The sequence below is a fragment of the Myotis nattereri genome (assembly GCF_964212035.1).
Source record: "Myotis nattereri genome assembly, chromosome: 5".
Taxonomy (NCBI): domain Eukaryota; kingdom Metazoa; phylum Chordata; class Mammalia; order Chiroptera; family Vespertilionidae; genus Myotis; species Myotis nattereri.
In genome coordinates, this window is record NC_138080.1 from 12502062 (window position 1) to 12523329 (window position 21268).

The 21268-nt window shown below is 42.9% G+C and overlaps 1 protein-coding gene across 1 annotated transcript in view; it reads left to right on the forward strand.

The window, feature by feature from the left end:
* The window catches only part of EBF2 (EBF transcription factor 2), a gene marked incomplete at both ends in the record, with an annotated part of 195272 nt that overhangs the window by 151116 nt on the left and 22888 nt on the right, over window positions 1–21268 (forward strand). Inside the window, 2 exons of the mRNA XM_081092812.1 lie at window positions 193–323; window positions 1467–1593. Of these exons, the coding sequence (XP_080948938.1) occupies window positions 193–323; window positions 1467–1593 (258 nt within the window). The remainder of the gene's footprint in view (window positions 1–192; window positions 324–1466; window positions 1594–21268) is intronic.

Consider the following 21268-nt stretch of genomic DNA (forward strand, 5'->3'; position numbering starts at 1 on the left):
ACGTAGTGGTCAAATCATTAGGCTTTAATGACCTGGTGAAAACCAACAACCAATTAAGGAATGATGGCAAGTCAGCAGAGCTCAACTTGAACTTCTTGGAATGATCAACAGCCTTTAAGAGCAGTCAGTTCCCCAAACTCCAAACTTCAGCCACCAAAGGGCAGACCTGACTTTTCTTTTCTATCTTTTTAGCTACCCCCTGCATCAAAGCCATTAGCCCAAGTGAAGGCTGGACCACAGGAGGAGCCATGGTCATCATCATTGGGGACAACTTCTTTGATGGCCTCCAAGTGGTGTTTGGGACTATGCTTGTATGGAGCGAGGTAGGCAGGGGCAACTTGCTTTCCTGATTTTCTTTGGCCCAAAGATTGTTTTGCTCTGGGTTTGAAACTAGTAATTCCTGTAGTATCAGCAGCATGAATGCACACTATTAAGTACCAAAGATTAGCCACATGTAAACCACAATTTATTGCAGGCGTGGATAACTTAAAAATATAAATATTCATTGCAGTATTATTTAAAATTTTGAAAAAATAAGAATAGTCATATTGGGTAAATAAATGATGGAATATTATTTAAAAATTGTGGAGGTTTTCTTTCCCCTAGCCAGTTTGGCTCAATGGATAGAGAGTTGGCCTATGGACTGAAGGGTACTGGATCTGATTCTGGTCAAGGGCACATGCCTGGGTTGCGGGCTCAATCCACAGTAGGAGGCGTGCAAGAGGCAGCCAATCAATGATCCTCTCTCATCATTGATGTTTCTATCTCTCTCTCTCTCTCCCTTTCTCTCTAAAATCAATAAAAATGTATTTTAAAAAATTGTGTTTTGAAAAAATTCTAATGACCAGGAGAAGGGTGCATGTTTATGCTGTGATGCTAAGTGGAATAAAAAGTCAGGACAACATTGTCTGAGGATGTAAAGGTCTAATTATGTAACATCCATCCATAGAAAAGTACTGGAAATACACCAAAGATTAACAACAGTTGTCTCAGGTTATGCAATGTTAATATTTTTCCTTATATTTTTCTGTAATTTCTAAATTTTCTAAAGTGGATATGTTCTACTTTCATAATGGGAAAACCAACAAGACATGTTACAGGAAGATAACTACTGATGTTAAGTTGGATGTGGAAGTTGCCAAATCAATATGTGAGGTCATAGTAATATAGGAATTAGGGGGAGAGTGTGATTACAGGGATGGGGATGGGGTGGGCACAAGAGGTGGGAGGGATTTGAGCTGGGCTAGTAGGAAGGAGAGGACCTAGACAGGGTAGGTTGAGAGAAAATTCCAGGGTGTGAGAGAAAAATGTGAGAGGCAGGGACAAGGTATTCAGAGTGTTTGGGATGCCGTGACTATGCCAGTTTGCCCTGGTGGGAGTAGTCGTGGGAGATTCTCATGTTCTCGGTATCCTTGGTGATAACTTCTATAATAGGTGTTTCATTTCCATGCCTGTTCATTCCTCAGCTAATCACTCCTCATGCCATCAGAGTTCAGACTCCTCCTCGACACATCCCTGGAGTGGTGGAAGTGACTTTATCTTATAAATCCAAGCAGTTCTGCAAAGGAGCTCCAGGAAGGTTCATTTACACAGGTGAGTGAGAAAATGATTCCCAAGAGGACTGGCCCCTGGTTCACCTTTGGTCTAATTCCAAGTCTCTACTTTTTCATCATTCTAAATTTACTAGGTCTTTCTGCTTGTGTGGGAAGACTGGACTGGGTAAAAGGCATTGAATGGGAAAGTATAGACTTGATTCTAAATTTGTATTCCACTTAAGCAGTTTCTGCACAGTCTGGGAGATGGTCACGGCAGCTCATCTCAGGGGTACCTCCTTGTACATTTAACTCTGCTGGAACCTTGCTAGGATAGACCTTTATTCAAGCAACCAGACAAAAAAAATAGACAAAGTTGCTGGGTATAACTAATTTTCTTTTTTAAAAAATTTTGTTTTATTGCTTAAAATATTACAAAGAGTAGTACATATGTCTCCTTTTTTCCCCCTTGACCTTCCCCCAGCCTCCCCTATGCCCCAGTGTCTTGTGTCCGTTGGTTATGCTTATATGCATGCATACAAGTCCTTTGGTTGATCTCTTACCCCACCCCCAACCCTCCCTGGCCTCCCTGCTATAGTCTGACAATCTGTTCGATGCTGCTAGCTAATTTTCTTGAAAAGGATTCAAGGGAGTTGCCCATTGATGCTGCAGTGATTCAAATTGTTTTAAATTGTATGAAAGTATAAGTTACCTATTATATATCTCAATATTTGTTGAATAATCTACCTTGTATCTACAACCTTTTCTAGGTGTAAGGTACAGGGACATACAATACATGGTCCTTACTGTACTGGGAGTTTAGAACTTTTGGAGGAGGCAATGGTACATTATCCAGAACAGCTAGAGAATTAGCATATTCAAAATGCATGGTATTTTCAATGAATGGAATATGAGTTCCAGGAAGAGAGGGTTTAGTGTGGACTAGAGTTAGTGGTATGATATATTAAGGGAGAAATGGACATTTGTATGGATGGGAGGGTTTAGATAGGCAAAGAGAAGGAAAAATGTTTCAGCTATAGGAAACTCATGTGCAAAGGCCCAGAGGGTGAGGTGAGCAGGTGGCAATATATTTGGGTAGACCTTAGACCAGAACTTAGTTTAGATGACCTATGCACAGGAAGAAGGGAAACCACAAAACAGCTTAAAAACCCTGTATAGTACCAAGAGAGTAATCAAATTCATAGAGACAGAAAGTTGAATGATGGTTTTTAGAGGATGAGGGTAGGGAGAATGGGAGTTGTTGTTTAATAGGTACAGAATTTCAGTTTTGCAAGATGAAAAGAGTTCTAAAGATTGGCTGCACAACAAAATGTGAATGTATTTAACACTATTAAATTATATACTTAGAAATGGTTTAAGATAATAAATTTTGTTATATTTTCCCATATAACAAATTCTACCATAATTTGGGGGAAAAAAGCTTTGATTGGGAGTTCAGACTTGATTTGGTAAGATATAAGACGACATTGAGGATTCCCATGCAAAGGAAAGTAACTCAAAAGTGCTATCTTAGTATAAATGAGTGTGGTTGATATAAAGACTGATTTAGTTGGGGGTGGGGGAGATGGCAGCCAAGGAGACCTGGAGAAACTGAAACCAGGATATTATACTTTGAAAGAGAAATAGGGGTATAGAGAAAGAAATATATAAACCAAGAAAATACATCAGATATATTATGACTTTCTAATAATATCATTTTATAGTTTATTCTCTCATTTGGACTCAGCCTCTATTCTGGTCGAGTATCAATGTCTGCTTAGATGTCAATGAAGAGTAGATGGAAGAGGGCTGGAGGAGATGGCCACAGAAGGGGTTGTAAATACAAGATGGAAGAAGTCTAGATGGGGCCTCAGGAGCACCAATGTGTAGGGCTCAGGATGATAAGGAGGAATCTGTGAAGGAGAATAAGCAGAAGTAGTCGATGAGGTAGGAGAATACCAGGATCATGTGCGGTCCCTCAAGTCTGGTGAGAAATGGATGTCACTCCAGGATGCTTTCCACATATTGAGCTCCGGCACCTCTATTTTCCCTGGTATGTATGACAGGTCAGGCCTGAGAGGAGATGAGTAAGACTAATACCATTCATGGTGCAAACAATCCTCAACTCTCTTCTGAAGTAACAATCTCCATATTCAGTGGGTCTATGGATGTCTGGAGCCAAGTGGTATGTGTACATGTGTATATGTGTGTGTGTGTGTGTGTGCATGCATGCGTATGTGTGTGTGTGTATGTATGTATACATGTGTTAACTTCCTCTGAAAGCAGGGGTTCTCACCCTTGCCTCACCTCAAATCACTGATGCCCAGGCTGGACCCTGGACCAAACAGATTCAAATCTCTGAAGGTAGGACCCAGGTATCAGTGTAATCCATATACTTGTTGAACAAACATCAGCTCCAAATTATGCTCAAGACACAAAATAAATCATATAAGTATGTTTCTAACAGCTCAGTTCTAGAAGGGGAGGGTAGGTAGGTACTTGTAGATTATGATAATTGGGTTGAGTCCCATAAGAGATGTAAAAGCAAAATGGGTTGTTGGAGCACTGAGCAGGGAGTAGTTGACTTTGGGGAAACATTGAAGGCTGTTCAGAGGAGCTGACAATACAGTGATATTTCAAAAGCAAAGTAGGAACTTACCAGGCAGAAGAGTTTGTGGAAACAGAGTGCCTGGTAAAAGAGGAGTCCACATAACTGTGAAAATAATAGATGTTATGCTACATGTAAATTCAAAGAATCCTAGAGATGATGAGACATTGAAGATCATCTGGTGAAACTCCCTCTTTTGCAGATGAGAAAAGTGAGGTTCAGGGAGAAGTGACTTGCCCACAATCGTCCATTACGTTACAGGTGGAGTCAGAACACGGACCCAGGTGTCTGTCCATCCCGCCTGGGGGGTCTTTTACATAGCGTATAGTGTTGACAAAGAGCTCACTTTTCCTAATGAGCCATTAATGACTATTTATGAAATAAATAGCGCTTGAGCACATGCACTAGGTTCAGCACTGTGCTCTGTGCTGGGGATACTGCAGATGAGTCAGACCAGTAGGGTTCTTGCTTCCTCAGCATCACGATGTGGTGATGTAAAGGTGGACTGCTCATGCTCTGGAGTCACACCGCATGCATGCACAGCTTGGCTTGCCTCTACATAGTTCACAAATCTTGGGTAAGTGACATAAACTCTTAGTTTCTCATGTATCAAATGGTCTACTTACCTATCAGAGCTGTGGTGAGGATAAATAATAGAAACAGTGGTGTGCTGGTAAAAGTTTAACAACTAGGTCTCCAGGTTCAAGGTGAAGGTGGGGGAAATTGGTTTGTAGCATTTGCTGATTTCCATGGTGCAAATACTCTCCCCATGGCTCATTTCAAGCTACCAATATGACATCAACCAGCTCACAAAATTCCTGAAAATTTAACAACCTGCCCTCATAAGCCAGCTCTAGAACACCTCTGCATGGAAGGCATTCGGGATAGAGAGCAGCTAGATCTTATTATTGAAAAGGTGTTTATTATTCATATTATTCTTGTTATTTCTATTAGTCTTATCATAATGGAGACCGATGAATGAGAAGTTACAGATGCTATGAGGATTAAAAGTTGTATAGGATGCTGTGGATATATACCAGGGAAGTTGAACCTTCTTGAACTGAGATGATAGGGAAGGCTAAGAACAGTCCAAACACAGAACCAGTACATGCAAAGGTCCTGGGGTAGAGAAGAACATGAGATATATTTGATGGCCACTATGAATAGGGCAGAAAGAATGAGTTAAAGAGAGGTTGGGTTCAAGCTGGAAGGGAGGGTTTGGGGTGCTTGTTTGGTCCTACCCCTAATGAGCACTAAGGATGTTTTCAATCTGTATGAAAACACGGAGGGACGTTAGAGTATTTTAAAGCTGTGAATCTGTGATTAGATTTGCCTTTTTAAAGATTATTCTGGCTGCAGTGTAGAGAATGGCTAGGAAGTCAGGGAGGATTCAGGGAGGTCAGTTGGAGGCCAGTGTGGTGGCCCCGGCCAGAAATGATGGCAGCTTGGACGAGCTTGCTGGTAGTGGGGACAAGCTGAAGTGGGTGAAATTTAGGAGGTAGCATTGACGGGACTTGATGATTGATTGGATAGGGTAAAGGTTGGGAAAGGGAGGGGAGGGGAAGACTCTCAGGTTTCAGGTTTGAAAAATTGGGTGGGTACAGTTTAGAAAGTGATTTTTAAAAAGGTATAAAGTGCTAAAGGGAGTTCAGGGGAAGGACAAAATCCTTCCAGCTGGCGGAGTGGTGGGGAGATTTAATATTGTAAAGATGCCAATTAATGAATAAATTTAACACAATGCCAATCAAAGTACCCACAAAATGTTTGGGGAAACTTTACAAAAGTTCATTGAGGTGCTAAAATAGAACCTCTCATTTTGAAAAATGAGAGGGCTTTGCCCTACCAGACATTAAAACCAATTTTAAGTTTCAGTAATTAAAAGAATACGGGACTTTGCAAGAACATATAGAAATGTCACACAACAGAAGAGGATAGTTAAAAATAAATAGGTTGCAGCCCTGGCCCGGTGGCTCAGTTGGTTGGAACATTGTCCTGTACACTAAAAGGTGGTGAGTTCCATTCCCTATCAGGGTACGTACTAGGTTTTGGGTTCGGGGCATGAGCAGGAGGCAACCAATCAATGTTTCTTTCTCATATTGATGTTTCTTCTCTCTTTCTCTCTCCTTCCCTCCCTCCCTTTCTTTCTCTCTAAAAATCAATAAAAGCATCCTCCTGTGAGGATTTAGATAGATAGATAGATAGATAGATAGATAGATAGATAGTTTGTGTACATATGAATGGTGTAAATATGTAAGTACCTGTTGTATAGGTGAGGAGCCATCTCAGGTCCACATGGAAAAGATGGAATGTTCAACAATTGGTGTTGGGCCAACTGGTCAAGCATTGAAAAACAGATCCCTAATTTCATTATCATGACCGAAACATATGTGAATTAAATAATTTTAACACAAAATGTAGACATTTCAAACAATTGTTATAAACTTGAACCCTGCCAATCTTGTACAGAAACCATCAAGCACAAGTATGTGATTACAAAAAGAAATTTTTAAATCAAAAGAAAAGGAACAAATTAGGAACATATTTGTTATATATGGCATATAGTCTTACATATAAAAAGATTCAATCATTTGTTCAGCAAAAGTTTATTTTATGTCTACTATTTTTCAATCACTATGCTGTGTATGCATTGTGGATAAAGGGGTGAATGTTAGCTATCTTACAAATTAAGGAAAAAAAGAAAAATACCTTAAAAGCTAGCAAAGAATATCAGGAGTTATGTCAGGAAGGAATACAATTAAGCAACAACGTATTTTTAAAATATCCCAACCACATTAATAATCAAGTAAATGCAAATTAAACAACTACATGATAACAGTTTTCCCCTAGCAAGTTGGCAAATATTTTTTTAACAAATAAAAATACCCTGGTTGGCAAAATTAAGAGTGGAAAGTTTCTAACACTGCTGCAGGGAGGTAGATGACTCCAGGAGAGTACCCTCTTGGCATGAACCTTAAAAATGTATGTGCCCTTTGACCCCACGTTCTACTTTCAGGAACATATACTAAGGAAACAAATGAGTCTTCCTGAAGGCTGTTTATTGAAGCCCAGATTATAGTAGTGAAAAATTGAAAGCGTACTTAGTGTTCATTAGGGGACTTATTAAATAAATAATAGAACATCATTTCACTCAAACACTTTTGGACATTAAAAGTAAAGCTGTGGATGAATGTTTAGTTACATGAAAGATGTCTATGATATAGGTGTGTGTGTGTGTGCGTGTGTGTGTGTGTGTGTGTGTGTGTTTAAAAAAATCTTAAAAACTGTATACACAGTATGGTCCAATTCTTATATATATGAAGAAATAGTTGTGTAAAAAATCCAAGAAAAGTATGGAAGCCTGTATACCAAGATGTTAACAGTAATGGGCTTTGGGTATTAGCATTATTTAATTTTTTTTCTCATTTTGCTTACTTATACAGTTGAGCCTTGAATAAGGTGGGAGTTAGGGACATAGACCCCTAACACAGTTGAAAATCTGCATAAAACTTCTGACTCCCCAAAACTTTAGTCACCTCTCAGTACCTGTGGTTCCAGGACCCCCATGGATACCAAAATTCCAGGATGCTCAAGCCCCTTATATAAAACTAGAGGCCCAGTGCACGAATTCATGCATGGGTGGGGTCTCTCAGCCTGGCCGGCAGTCAGGGCCGATGGGGGGTGCTGGCCTGTTGGAAGGAGGGACTGCAAGAGGTTGGCTGGCCGTGCCCCCTCTCCCCTCCAGCAGGGCCGATTGGGGGGTTGGCCGGCTGTGGGGAGGGACCGTGAGAGGTTGGCCCCAGCAGCAAACTAACCAATGGCCAATTCCACAACGAATCAGGCTCCCTTCCCTCCTGTCTGGGTCCAGGGTGCAGGTGAACCAGATTCAAGGCTGTCAGGGCCCCAGCATCAAGGTCTGGGTCAATATGCATCATAGCTACCAGCTGGTCATCTGGTCATTCCAGTTGTTCAGTCATAATGATTGCTTAGGCATATATATATATATATATATATATATATATATATATATATATATATATTAGAACAATGTATACAGCTGGCCCTCTGCATCCACCGATTCCCAGCCATGGATCAAAAATTCTGTTTTCCAGGCATGGTTGTTTGAATCTGCAGATGCAAAACCCAGTAGTATGGAGGGCTGACTATATTTATTGGGGGAAAAAAAAGAAAGAAAGCTGTGTGTAAATGGACCTGTGCAGTTCAAACCCATGTTGAATAATTTTATTATTTTCTAATAAAATTAATTTTAATTAAAAATTGAATGAAGAGCCCTGGCCAGTGTTTCTCAGTTGTTAGAGTGCCGTTCTGTTCACTGAAGGGTCTCAGGGATCAATTCTTGGTCAAGGGCATGTGCCTGTCTTGCAAATTCGACTCCTGGCCCTGATCAGGGCATGGGTGGGAGGCAATCAATTGATGTTTCTCTCTAAAATTGATCTCTCTCTCTCTCTCTCTCTCTCTCTCTCTCTGTCTGTCTCTCAAATCAATGGAAAAATATCCGCAGGTGAGGATTAAGTAAAAAAAAATTAAATGAAGAAAATATGATGTGAAAATTAATGTCACACATGTTTAAATACTGACACAGCACTTGATTCTCTAGGTACAAAGAACATGTTTCTAGCCAGGGAAGCAGTGGGGCTTCTTCCAGAAGACTGCTTTGGGAAGGAAGGACCTGAGGGGCAGTTAGGGGTGAGAAGTGTGGGGAGACAATAACATGTTCTCTCACAATCAGGGAAGAAAACAGAAATACACTGTTCCGGATGGCTCGAGAGGCTGCCACTGTCTCTAAAAACTTCCACCTTGAGGTTGTTGGGCCAAATGAGACACAGGTTGGTAGAGACAAGTGGCTGATGTTGTCCATCATGGGATTCAGACTCCACAGGAAATGGATTGGTGGCCTCTTGTCTTGCCTGCCCAATGATGTGGAAAACTAATTTACAACCTGTTGGGAATCTTAGTCCAGAGACGGGATAGGCAGTGACTTCCCAGCTGACTGAAGATGGGGCTGCTCTACTCAGAGCTGAGGCCTACCTCAGCAAACCTGGAGAGCCATGGCCTCTTCCCTGGGAGGTGACAGACAGAGGCCTCTCAGGGCTCCAGGCAGCCTGGCCCCCTGAGACCCCACATTCTGAGCCTCTTGGGAGATCAACTCCCCCAGGCTCATATCCAGTGCTTAGCTACAGAATAGTGCATTGGAGACAACCATGGGTCTAGGCAAATTCTCAGCTTTGGTGGGGAAGTGGGAAATAGAATCTGGATTCTAGAGGAAAAGAAAATCTTGAAGCCTGGAGCACTGCAGCGGGAACAGAGTGAGCAGGCGGAGGTGTGTGTGTGTGTGTGTGGTGGTCTAAGAGGAGACATTGGACTCAGCCAGAGACCTGCTTTTAGATGTCAGCCAGGTCATTGATGGCTTGTTTTTTGTCAAGTGCCCTCACCTCTCTGAGCCTCTTTTTCTTCTTCTGCAAAGCTCTGATACTAATCAAACTATTACCCAGAGGTGTTTCCTTAATTTGGATGAGCTTGAGAATCATGCTTGGCCCTATTCCAGATATACCGAATCATACTCTTCTGGGAGGCTCCAGAATCTGTATTTTAAACAAAGAAATGAGTTCGGGAAACCTGAATTCTGCTCACCAGGCTGGTGTAGAGATGTTCTGGCATGTAGAGTACTCTGCAACATGGGGCAGTTCTGATGAGACTGAGTCATTGTACTGTGAACACAATAGGATTTAGTCTTAGGTGGAACTTCCTAGGAGACTCAAAAAGTAGGAGGTGGGTAAAGAGCCTCTGAAGTACCTCCTCTTCTTCAGCCCCAACCTTACCACAGACATCCTAAGTCCATGGTCCAAACATTGGTGGTTCCTGTATCTAAGGACATACCACCATAATAAACCCAAGCCAATTAGAGGTAACTTCCAGGTATAATTAGCCAAAATGCAGTAATCAGCTCCCTGTGGTTGTTGCTGCCAAAAACAGCATAAACAACATCAGGGCTCTGAAAAACAACATATTTTCTTCAGACACGTGACTGCAGGTCTGTTTTCCTCCAAGCATGATGTGCTACGTGAAGCTTGCTGCTGCAGAATTGGAGATCCACGGGAGAACATGGCTCAACAGGAAAGGGCCAGTTGCCTCTGACTGGGGCTTAGGGGCAGGAGGTTCTCTCCTCCCCTCACAGATTCTTCCACAGAGAACGGGCAGTGCAGAAAATAAGCCTGATAGGGACACCTGATGGGGCCCCAGTTACTGGCTGGGCTGGGACTTCTCGGCTGTCTTGAGACTGTAGAGCACGGCCTTTGGAGATGGAGTTGCTTTGGTCTGTAACGGTGAAATATGCACCGTCCACAGAAACCTGCGCAAAGTTGTACCGCATGAGCGGATGGCAGGCCACTGAGGATGTGTGTGCCAATGGGCACAGTTGTTCCTGTGGTTCGTTGCAGAATCCGGGCTAAGCATTTGACTGCTGGTTACGAAGTCTCCCATAAGTCCTGTCATTAGATAGAACTAGGAAGGCCAAAAACGGTGACAGTAACTCATGATCACATCTGTCGTCTTTTGAGCACGTAGGGCCAGGCCTTCTCTTGTGAGCCCTTGTAGTCACCACCTTTCCCCCATCATGCTGGTTCTATTGGTGAGAACCAACTTTATAGATGAGACTCCTACTGCCTAAGGTCACCAAGCTAGGTCCAGTTCTAGCTGTCTTTTTCCAAAATTGCATTCTTAACCATGAACCTGTGCTGCTTCCAATACCATGCATACAGTAGAAGAAATTATGCCAAGGCCATGTGTTTGGCTTCATGTGGTAGTTTTACTTGCAAATGCCAATGGCCTTGGCTGCCTGGCCGCTGCTCTGAGGAAGTGCACAGGAGACGGGCCTGGCGAAGGAACTGAGGGGCTCAGGGATGCTTCACGCTGCCCTGGTGCTCAGATCGCAGAATGGGAGCCTATGAAGGGCTTTACATTCCTTAGAAGTTGTCCTTTCCATGGATAACTGAAGTTGCAGAAGCCAAAAGAGTACAGATTTCACTTTGCTATTAAACTTGAGAGAACTTAGCACTGGGGCAGACAACAGTGAGTGACACCATTCAGAGGCCTGTATTTGAGTCCCAACTTTCTGGCAAATCACTTAAATATTCTTTGCCTAAATGTTCTAACCTAAAACAAGAAGATATTTATTTTATGAGGAGATGAAATTATATAGAAATGCATATGTGTGTATATATAAATAGAAGCAGAATTCACCACTATGAGTCGTTGGCAGAGGAACACAGTTTCAGGCAAGTTCTAGGTGGCTTCCTCCCTCACTGCTGTTTGATCACGGCGGGGGGGCGAGGGGGCCTTTTGCATGTCTTTTCTGTAAAAGGTGAATTCTTTTCGTTTTGTTTTTGTTTGTTTTGTTAGTCAACACCCAAGAATATTTTTCCATTGATTTTTAGACAGAGTGGAAGAAAGAGGGAAAGACAGAAATACCAATGTGAGAGAAACATGTTGATTGGTTGCCTCCTGCACACGCCCTGACCAGAGGCTGGTTTTGGGAGGAGACTGCAACCAAGGTACCTGCCCTTGACCGGAATGGAGCCTGGGATTCTTTGGTTGGTAGGCGGACACTCTATCCACTGAGCCAAACCAACTAGGTCTGAATTTTATTTGAAAGCCCTGCCACATTGTGCCCTTAATATCGGGATCTTAGGTTAGAAATCAGATTTTTTTTTGTTTGTTTTTTAATTTATTTTTAAATCACAGTTGACGCACAATATTATATTCATTTCAGGTGTATAACCTAGTGGTTAGACGTTTCTATATCTTTTGAAGTGATCCATCAAATAAGTCTAGTACTCATCTGACAACATAGACAATTATTACACTACTAGAGGCCTGGTGCATGAAAATTCATGCACTGGAGGGGGGGGTCCCTCAGCCCAGACTGCCCCCTCTCATAGTCCAGGAGCCCTCAGGGGCGGGAGGTGACCCAGCAAACAGGGGAAGGCGACACTCCCATCACACCTCTACTGCTGCCACTGCCGACAGTGTAAGCCTCGGCCGGCCCTGGTTACCTGCACCTCGGGCCGGCCCTGGGTGGCTAGGCAGCCACCATCCGAGGCTTGCCTGTGCCTTGGGCCGTCCCTGGGCAGCTTGGGGGCTGAGGTGACTGGGGGACTCCAGAGGCAGGCACGTAGAGCAGCCAGGCCTGCCTAGGGGCGGGCCTGGCCTTACCGCATGCCTGCCACCCCGGCGGGACTCAGGGGACTGGGTGCTGCCATCTTGTGTCTGTGGGCACCGCCATCTTTGTGACAGCGTGAGGGTCAATTAGCATATTCCCTCTTTATTTGATAGGATTATTGACTATATCTCCTATGTGGTACTTAGAAATCAGGGTTTTGAAGGTGACATAAAAGACCAGTTTGGATCTGAGGTGGGTGAAGGGGAAGTGAGTTTTCAAGGGAGGATGAAGCAGCAGAGGAGACCCACCAGCCCAGCTGGCCAGGTGCACACAGAGGGCCTGCTTTCCAAGGCGAGTGGTTGAACTTAGAAGTTGGCAAACACCCTGGCTAATCCAGATAGCCCGAGAAACCAAAGAATTCAATAACCCCTCCCATAGAACACTTCTCATCTTTTACTTTAGCACAAACAAATACATGTGATTACCTCCCCCCTTTTCATTATCGGGAGAAAGGGTTAATCAAAGAGAAAATGTCCAAGAACAGGCAACAGTTGGGAGGAGAAATGAGAGGCCTAGATTTTTCCCAAATCCCTGAACAGCCTCATCTCCAAGGCTCGGTGTGAGGTGTGGGGTCCCCCTTTCATAAAGCTGCACAAAACAGATGTGCAAGCTGATGGAAAATGTTAATGGCTCATCCACCTCACATTACTTCTTTTTCTTATACCATTATCCTGGAAAAAAGTCCATTTAAGATATGAATCTGATTTTTAGTTAAAAATGCCCAATTCAGACATCAAAATCTGGCCTGAGTACAATTGTTCCCTGTTCACACTGGAAACAGGTTGAGTCAATGGCCCTCCTGATAGCCTGTAGTTTTACTGGAGTTGCCTCCACCCCAGCTCTTGTGAAATCCAGATCTGCCAGTCAGCTGAGTCTGAGGAATGATGTCTCCGTTGGTGGCCCCAGAATAGGGGCTGCTGTTTCACTAGAGACATCTCAGCCCCTTAATGGCCTGGTGTTCTCAGTTATAATATTCTAAATACACATTACAGAGCGCACGAGCATATTCATAACTGCTCTGTTGTGGCATTTAGATTTACCCTTGAAATTTATCTTTAATTTTTACAGTTGTCTCCTTAACCATGTATATTACTCCGTTCTTCAAACAACCTGTCTTGCTGCTGCAGTTTTTCTAGAAACCAAAGCATAATTAAATATTAAATTAATATTTCATTTAAAATTAAATATCAAAGGCTTCTGTCTAATCTTTCACTTCTGCACTGCTGTTCTCACCTCGTGTTCTCTGTCCTGTACCCACAAAGCAGGCCCCACCTCTTAATCATTTGTTCCTATATTATCTTTGTCCTTTTCTTTCTTTAATTGATGACACTGAACTTTTGCTACCTGGAAACAAACGGATGTAGGGAGAGATTTTATTGTATCAAAGGTTATAGACAACTTCATTCAACAGCTTAATGACTCAACCCCACCCATCTCCACTTCACAAAGAAGAATTTCACTGCATCAAGCAAATACTGGTCTTGGAATCACATGATGCAACAACTTACAAGGGGTTTTAGAGGCCATTTGGCCCCAAATTTTGTCTTTGCAAAGAAATAAAGTCTCCCTGGCCTGGTCATAGGTCAGGATCTGGAACTAAGACAGAGCCCAGGCCATGCTGCCTTTATCTCCACCACACAATCAAATGTTATTAAAAAAAAAAAAAGTATGACTTGGGAAAATTAAAATGTTAATTGAATGTAGACTTTAAAAATTTATTGATTTCAGAGAGGAAGGGAGAGGGAGAGAGAGAGAGATAGAAACATCAATGATGAGAGAGAATCATTGATCAGCTGCCTCCTGTACGTATCTTACTGGGCATGTGCCCTGACTGGAAATCGAACCATGAATCGAACAATGCTCAACTACTGAGACATACCAGCCAGGTGAATGTAGCATTGGAATGTTGGACACATGAAGAGTGGGGCAGAAGGTAGATGACTGGAGGAGGAATTTGAAGGAAGTGGGGGGAGAGGGGAACCAAATTCATAGCACAAAGAAGGCAGTTGTCAGGGAATCAATTTGTAGGCTCAAAGCCCCTTGAAGACAAGGACACTGAGAGGGAAAAGCAGAAGTCCTAAAGTGGCCGGAGGGCAGGAGCTAACCTGTGCACATCTAAGTTCCTCCCCAAGGCAGGTTGTTTTTTTACGCCTTCCAGTCCTCACAACAGACTGACCGTCTTTGACCACCTGGAAAGGTCTTCCTTGATGCAGGTTTTCTCCTCTGCTTGCATGTCAAAGCCCATCTTCTGATTTGGTGCTTATCTGGCAGTCACAGATTTTAGTTGTTTTAAGTAGGCTCCCCCCCCCCTTTGTTTTCTGAATTCTTAGAGAAGGCTGTGAATTAGGGTAGGACTGGAGAGATCCCATAGTTCTGTGGGCTATAGTCCTCAGGAGACAGTGGGCACTGTGCACTTCTGATAAGAGTGAGGATCCTTTGCTGCAGATGAATGCACATGTGTACATACACACATCTGGGCTCAATCTTTCTAGACTTTTATGGGTCTCTTGATGGCCAGCTACAACCTCCACGATGACCCTAGGCTCCAGTTGGAGGCTGACTAGTGAGGACAACTGAATCCTAGGTCCACATCCCAGATTGGCAGCCAAGTGAGCACTCAGATCTTCCCTTACCCCATCAGCTTAGTTGTCTCCTCTCAGATTTCCGAAAAGGAACTCCATCAGTGCTTGATGTTGCCATCTTGATGATCAGTAGTCCTATTGCTCAAGGGTATAAGTACCTCCTGCCTGCAGTGTAAATGCTGTCTTTGTCAGGGTTGACCAGGACTCTAACAATGAATCCCCTTCCCATGTTTCCCAGTGTCCCCTATATTTTTGGGAAACAGAAGTGAAGGCAAAAGCTGGAATAAGCATTATCTGGTATCTGTGCCTCCTCTTAAGGAAACAAAAAATATCATATAGAATTTATACATCTCACCAACCCTTTGGAAAAATTAATATTGAGCGCGAGCCAGCTTTTATTATTATTTTTAAATGAGTGGTTCCCAGTAGATATTTTTAGTTAAGTACTATTTACTTATAAAAGAAACTCTTCACACATTGCTCATAGTCTACATCTATTTGTTGGGTCCAAGATATGTAAGTAACCTTATATCTTATACCCACAATCAAATGAGAAATGACACATAAGATCCAGGCTCTCAGGAGAAATATTATGAAATCTCAAGGTATTGATGAAAGTTTTTCCAAGGCTGATCCAAATGGGATTTAGATTCTGTGGCAGTTGAAATGTGTATTATTAAACTCCTTAAGCAAACCCAAATGACTCCCAGTGGAGGATTAAGACATTCTATGTATAGCAAAGACGAAATTCTCATGTCTGAGTTTTCTCTATTGAATTCCCCCTTGATTACCTCCTGTAATATTTAACTTCATTCCATGCCATAATTATTTAATAAAAGGTAAATATAAATTATATTTCAGTGGGGATGTGACCTTTTACCTTAATGTTATGTTACTGAAGAAAGACATAGATAAATAGAGTCTATAGATTGAAGTGTATTTTTAATTTACTCTGTTTTTGCCTTGCCAGCATTTCTCTGTGTCCCTGTCAGCTAGGAGGTTGGCAGGGCCTCACAGCCTCCGCACTCCATGTGGTGTGAGAGGTTGTAAATTCACACTGATGATGGCGGTTAATGATCTGGTTGGCCCTCAGAGACCATCTTGGTGCTGGTCTTGGGCACCTCAGTAGCTAATAGAGGTTTACTTGCCTCACACCAGGCCTGAAAAGAGAGAACACCAGGAGGTGAGGTGGGGAGAAGCAGAATCAAGTTGAGGCTGAATCCATAGGGTACAAAAACAACTGGCCAGTTGGGAAGTCAGTTTAAGTAAAACTTAAAGTCCAACCTTGAGTTGAACACTTGAAACATTAACTCACTTTTCCCTTATGGTTTGGTATTGACTAAACAGTTTTGACTTCTGATTTTTACTTCCAACGTTCACTTGATTAAATGGCATTGAGTGTGTGTGTGTGTGTGTGTGTGTGTGTGTGTGTGTGTGTGTGTACACATGTGTGGCTATTCTCTGTCCATATAGATGACAGTGTGTTTTATTGCAGTTTTTTTCATTTTGGATACACACATAATCCATACCACAGCAGGTGCCTATAAAGTCTCGCAGAGTCCACCAAAGCAAAGCAAAGCAAACCAAACCAAACAAAATAAAAACACTCAACATAAGAAATAGATGGGTATGCCTAATCTACATATTCGGTTTAAAACATGAATTGCTGACCCAGTGTGGCCAAGATAGTCTTCTATTTCTGATTTAGGGGGGAATGAGGAGGGTTGGGCAAGATAAACCAGACATCACCCCGTGCCCTCTCTAATAGGAGAGAACAGTGGGTACAAATGTAGGATATGTTCTATGAAAGGGAAACCATCATCTCCATCCACCTCTGCTTACTGATGAGAGCCCAGCTTTAGAGAAACTCTCTGCCGGCAGCAGAAAGGACTGAGGAATAAGAGGAGTGGAGCCCTTGTGGCCACTAGAGCTCCAGTGAGAGGGGTGAGACCCAGCCTGGGAGAGTAGCCATGCAAATGGGAAGGAAGGGACAAGGGCAGTAATGGAGAGAGTGAGTGGCTTAGAGGGGATTGGGGGAGGGGGGTTAGATTTTCTACTGTGTGGCTAGTGCCTCACTTTATAGTGATCACATTGTGAGGACACCCATATCCATGACTTGCGTTTTCTCCATGTAGGAAAATCACACCTTAGGTAATGAAATGGTGCATATTTGACAAGAGACCAGGCAATGATTGATTTAGAGCATTTTGTCACCAAGTCTGTTCACCCTGCAGCATGGGGCAGCTGCTTGCGTTTACTGATTGATACCAAATGGGGCCTCCTCCCACAGTGGCAGGGAAGTCAGGCAGCCCAGGCTCCCTCTCCAGGTCTGCAGGGCTTTATGGAAGCTGGGGAGGAAGCATGGAGGGGTGTAGGAGTGGGTGATAGGAAACAGAGGGTGGCATGGCCACTTTTCAACACTTTCTCTGCTCTTCACAAGCTCTGGTCCAGTAGCTAAGTATGGAGGGGTAGCCTTTGGCCCAGGGGCTGCTGGCACAACAGCCTGGCTGGGGCTTGGAACAATATCTCTAGCTGTACACAGGAAAAGTTAGGAGCACAGGCCTTGGACTAGAGAATCCAGGTACAGATTCCACCCCCACTGCCTGGAACTGCATTTAAAATGAAGATAAAACCCACATCATGAGGTTGTCATGAGGGTAAATGAGCTAATGTGTGTAAAAGGCTTGGTATAGTGCGGGTACCATGGTAAGTCTTCAGGAAATTCTAACTGTGTAAATAACGGTTTTCACGGTTGAATATTACTGCCACTAAAAATAGTTATTAAAGAAAAAGACTGCAGAAAAGATCCCAGAGGACAACCAAGATGGTGGCATAGGTAAACACCTGAACTTGCTGCTGTGCACAACCACATTAAAACTACAACTAAAAGACAAAATGAATATCATCCACAACCACAGGAAGGCTGGCTGAGTGGAAATTCTACAACTAGAAGGAAAGAGAAAAGCACATTGAGTCTGGTAGGAGGTGCAAAGGTGTGGAAGTGTGGAGGTACGGAAGCACACCCAAAAGGGGCTAGCAGCTGGATACGCTGTTGTCTTTATCAATCGAGAGGGAGATACAGGCTCCCGACTGCTCTGAACTCCAGTTTTGGGTGAGAATTTGGGGACCCAGACTCATACAGAGAGAAACTGTACTGTCTGGCATCAGACCAGAATGTGAGGGCGGCTTTCTCACGGAGGTGCTTGCAGCATTCATTGTTCCTGCACGTGGCCGCAGGACACAGACCCCAGGACCTCTCCAAGGCAGAGCAGACTGGCAGCCATTGTGATTTGCTCTACCCTGGTGATTCCCTGAGACCCCCGCCACACCCAATTTACAACCCCATCCAAGCTGTGTGCAGAGCCTTTTGCATACGAATGGCCTGGCCTTTTTCCACCTAAAAAAAAAAAAACTGTCAAACTGTAGCTGGGTCAGAGAACCCCGGAGCTTCCAAAAGAAGGCTTAAGGCTCATCAGCAGCCTGCATTACTTCACAGCTGTGCCTCATCTGGGCACCTCCAAACCCCACAGAAAGAGGAGGAATCTGCAGATCTCTCTGTAGCTCCTTCTGGGTGGCCTCAGGCAGTGGCTGACTTTGCACCTCCTTGGAGATCCAAGAGCCAGTCTACCTAGTGGTCAGAGTGAGACCATCCAGATTACAACTCCTCAGATCCATAAGAGACACACTCAGGGTCAGATTCAGTGAGCACCAAAGCCCCACTGAAGCAAGTTCTGCCCCATAAGGGTGTCTCCAGCACAGCAGTTCTCCCATTGTAGACACAACTGGTCCTCACAGCCAATTGACCTGGAGATCAATTCTTCCTAGTGACACCAATAGCAATCAAGGCTTAACTACAACAAGACTGTGCACACAACCCACAAAGGGGTGCACCAAGAGTGTCCACCTCAGGTAATTAGGGAGGCTGTGCCACTGGGATACCTAGCACACAAAGCCACTCTATCAACACAGGGAAACAGCCAAAATGTGGAGACAAAGAAACAGGTCACAAATGAGAGAAATGGAGGAAAGAAAACTACTGGATATAGAGTTCAAAACCACGGCTATAAGGTTACTCAAGAATCCTCTAGAAACCTCCAAGAAATATAGTGAGACCCTCAAGGATATGAAAAGGATCAATTAGAAATTAAGCATACACAGACTGAAATAAAGAATAATATACAGAGATCCAACAGCAGACAAGAGGATCCCAAGAATCAAGTCAAAGATTTGAAATACGAAGAAGCAAAAAACACGCAACTAGAAAAGCAAGAGGAAAAAAGAATACAAAAATATGAAGATAGTGCAAGGAACCTCTGGGACAACTTCAAGCATACCCACATCCGAATTATGGGGTGCCAGAAGAGGAGAGTGAGCAAGATATTGAAAACCTATTTGAAGAAATAATGACAGAAAACTTCCCCTACCTGGTGAAAGAAATAGACTTACAAGTCCAGGAAGTGCAGAGAACCCCAAACAAAAGGAATCCAAAGAGGAACACACCAAGACATCATAATTAAAATGCCAAGGGCAAAAGACAAAGAGAGAATCTTAAAAGCAGCAAGAGAAAATACAGTTAGTTACCTACAAAGGGGTACCCATAAGACTGTCAGCTGATTTCTCAACAGAAACTATGCAGGCCAGAAGGGAGTGGCAAGAAATACTCAAAGTGATGAACAGCAAGAACCTACAACCAAGATTACTCTACCCAGCAAAGCTATCATTTAGAATTGAAGGTCAGATAAAGAGCTTCACAGACAAGGAAAAGCTAAAGGAGTTCATCACTGCCAAACCAGTATTATATGAAATGCTGAAGGGTATTCTTTAAGAAGAGGAAGAAGAAGAAAAAGGTAAAGAAAAATTATGAACAACAAAGTGACAACAAATACATATCTATCAACAGGTGAATCTAAAAATCAAGTGAATAAAAAATCTGACGAACAGAATAAACTGGTGAATAGAATAGAATCAGGGGCATAGAAAGGGAGTGGACTGACAATTCTCGTGGGGAAGAGGGTGTGGGGGGTGGGGGAAGAGACTGGACAAAAATCGTACACCTATGGAGGAGGTCAGTGGGGGGCGGGTAAAGGGGGGGTGGGGGTGGGGGGTGGGAACCGGGTGGAGAGGAGCTGGGGGCGGGGGAGAGGAACAACTGTAATAATCTGAACCATAAAGATTTATTTTTTTTAGAAAGAAAAAGACTGCAAAAATTGCTGTTATTATAGTGCTAAGTGGTGAAAACAAGTTTACAGAATGATTCTGATTATACACCCGGGTCTTCTTGCGTGTGTTTCTGAATAAGATGGTAATGTGAACGCAAATGTGTAACCTGCCCCCCTCTGCCCCCGAATATAGAGAAGGATATTTTCAACAAAACATAATGAGGGAGGTAGTATTCAGGTTTGAGGCTAGGCTGTGTGCTCAGCATGCCAGCCGCCGCGCGGGTGTGCGCCCACGGGGCTGTGTTGGCGGATGTGTGAAAACTGGACTCGTCCTTCGCCTCCGGGAAAAGGAGAGCAGGGCCTGGAAGTGACGGAGGAAGGCCTGACCAAACCTCCCAGGTCTCCGCTGTCCCCACCTCAGGCCAGGGACGCGAGCAGAGACTGGGAGAGTAGACTTAACAAGCTGTACCCAGAGAAGTTATCCTTTATGCGTGTGGAAAACAGAAAGACTATTTCAAGGGCTCAGAGATTTCAATTCTTATTTTCACTGATACAACCTGACTGTGGGAGAATTGAACCAACGAAGAATGCAAGAATGGAAAGGTTATGGTATCACAAAGGTACTGGGCAGCAGACAGTGCAGTTAAATACAGAGTATTTAAATTATTGTTAATATGACTATTCAGCTTAATGTAATTATGAAAATAAATGTCTAAAAGATACTGATCATCCAAAGTTTAATAATAGTAATATTAGCTGACCAGAAAAACATAACTAACAATAAAAACATAAAAGTAAAGAGAATGAGGTCAGGAAATTAAAGGTAAGTTATATATATATGAAGTCTCAACAGACTCAAGTAATTAGAAAAGATAAAATATTTTTTAAGAACTCTAAAGGTATTGCTTTAAATTAAAATAGGATGTGTATCTTCCTAATCACTAGAGGAAAATATATACATGAAAAACTATTAGAAAGACAGGGATATGTGGAAGGATAAATTTATAGTAGCAATTATGTATAAAATATGTTAAATAATGTGATCAAAAGATATATTAAATAATATATTTGAAGCATTAGCCACAGACAAACTAATATATATTAATTCATAAAACACTTAATAAATTCCAAAACACAGATATTCTCTAAGC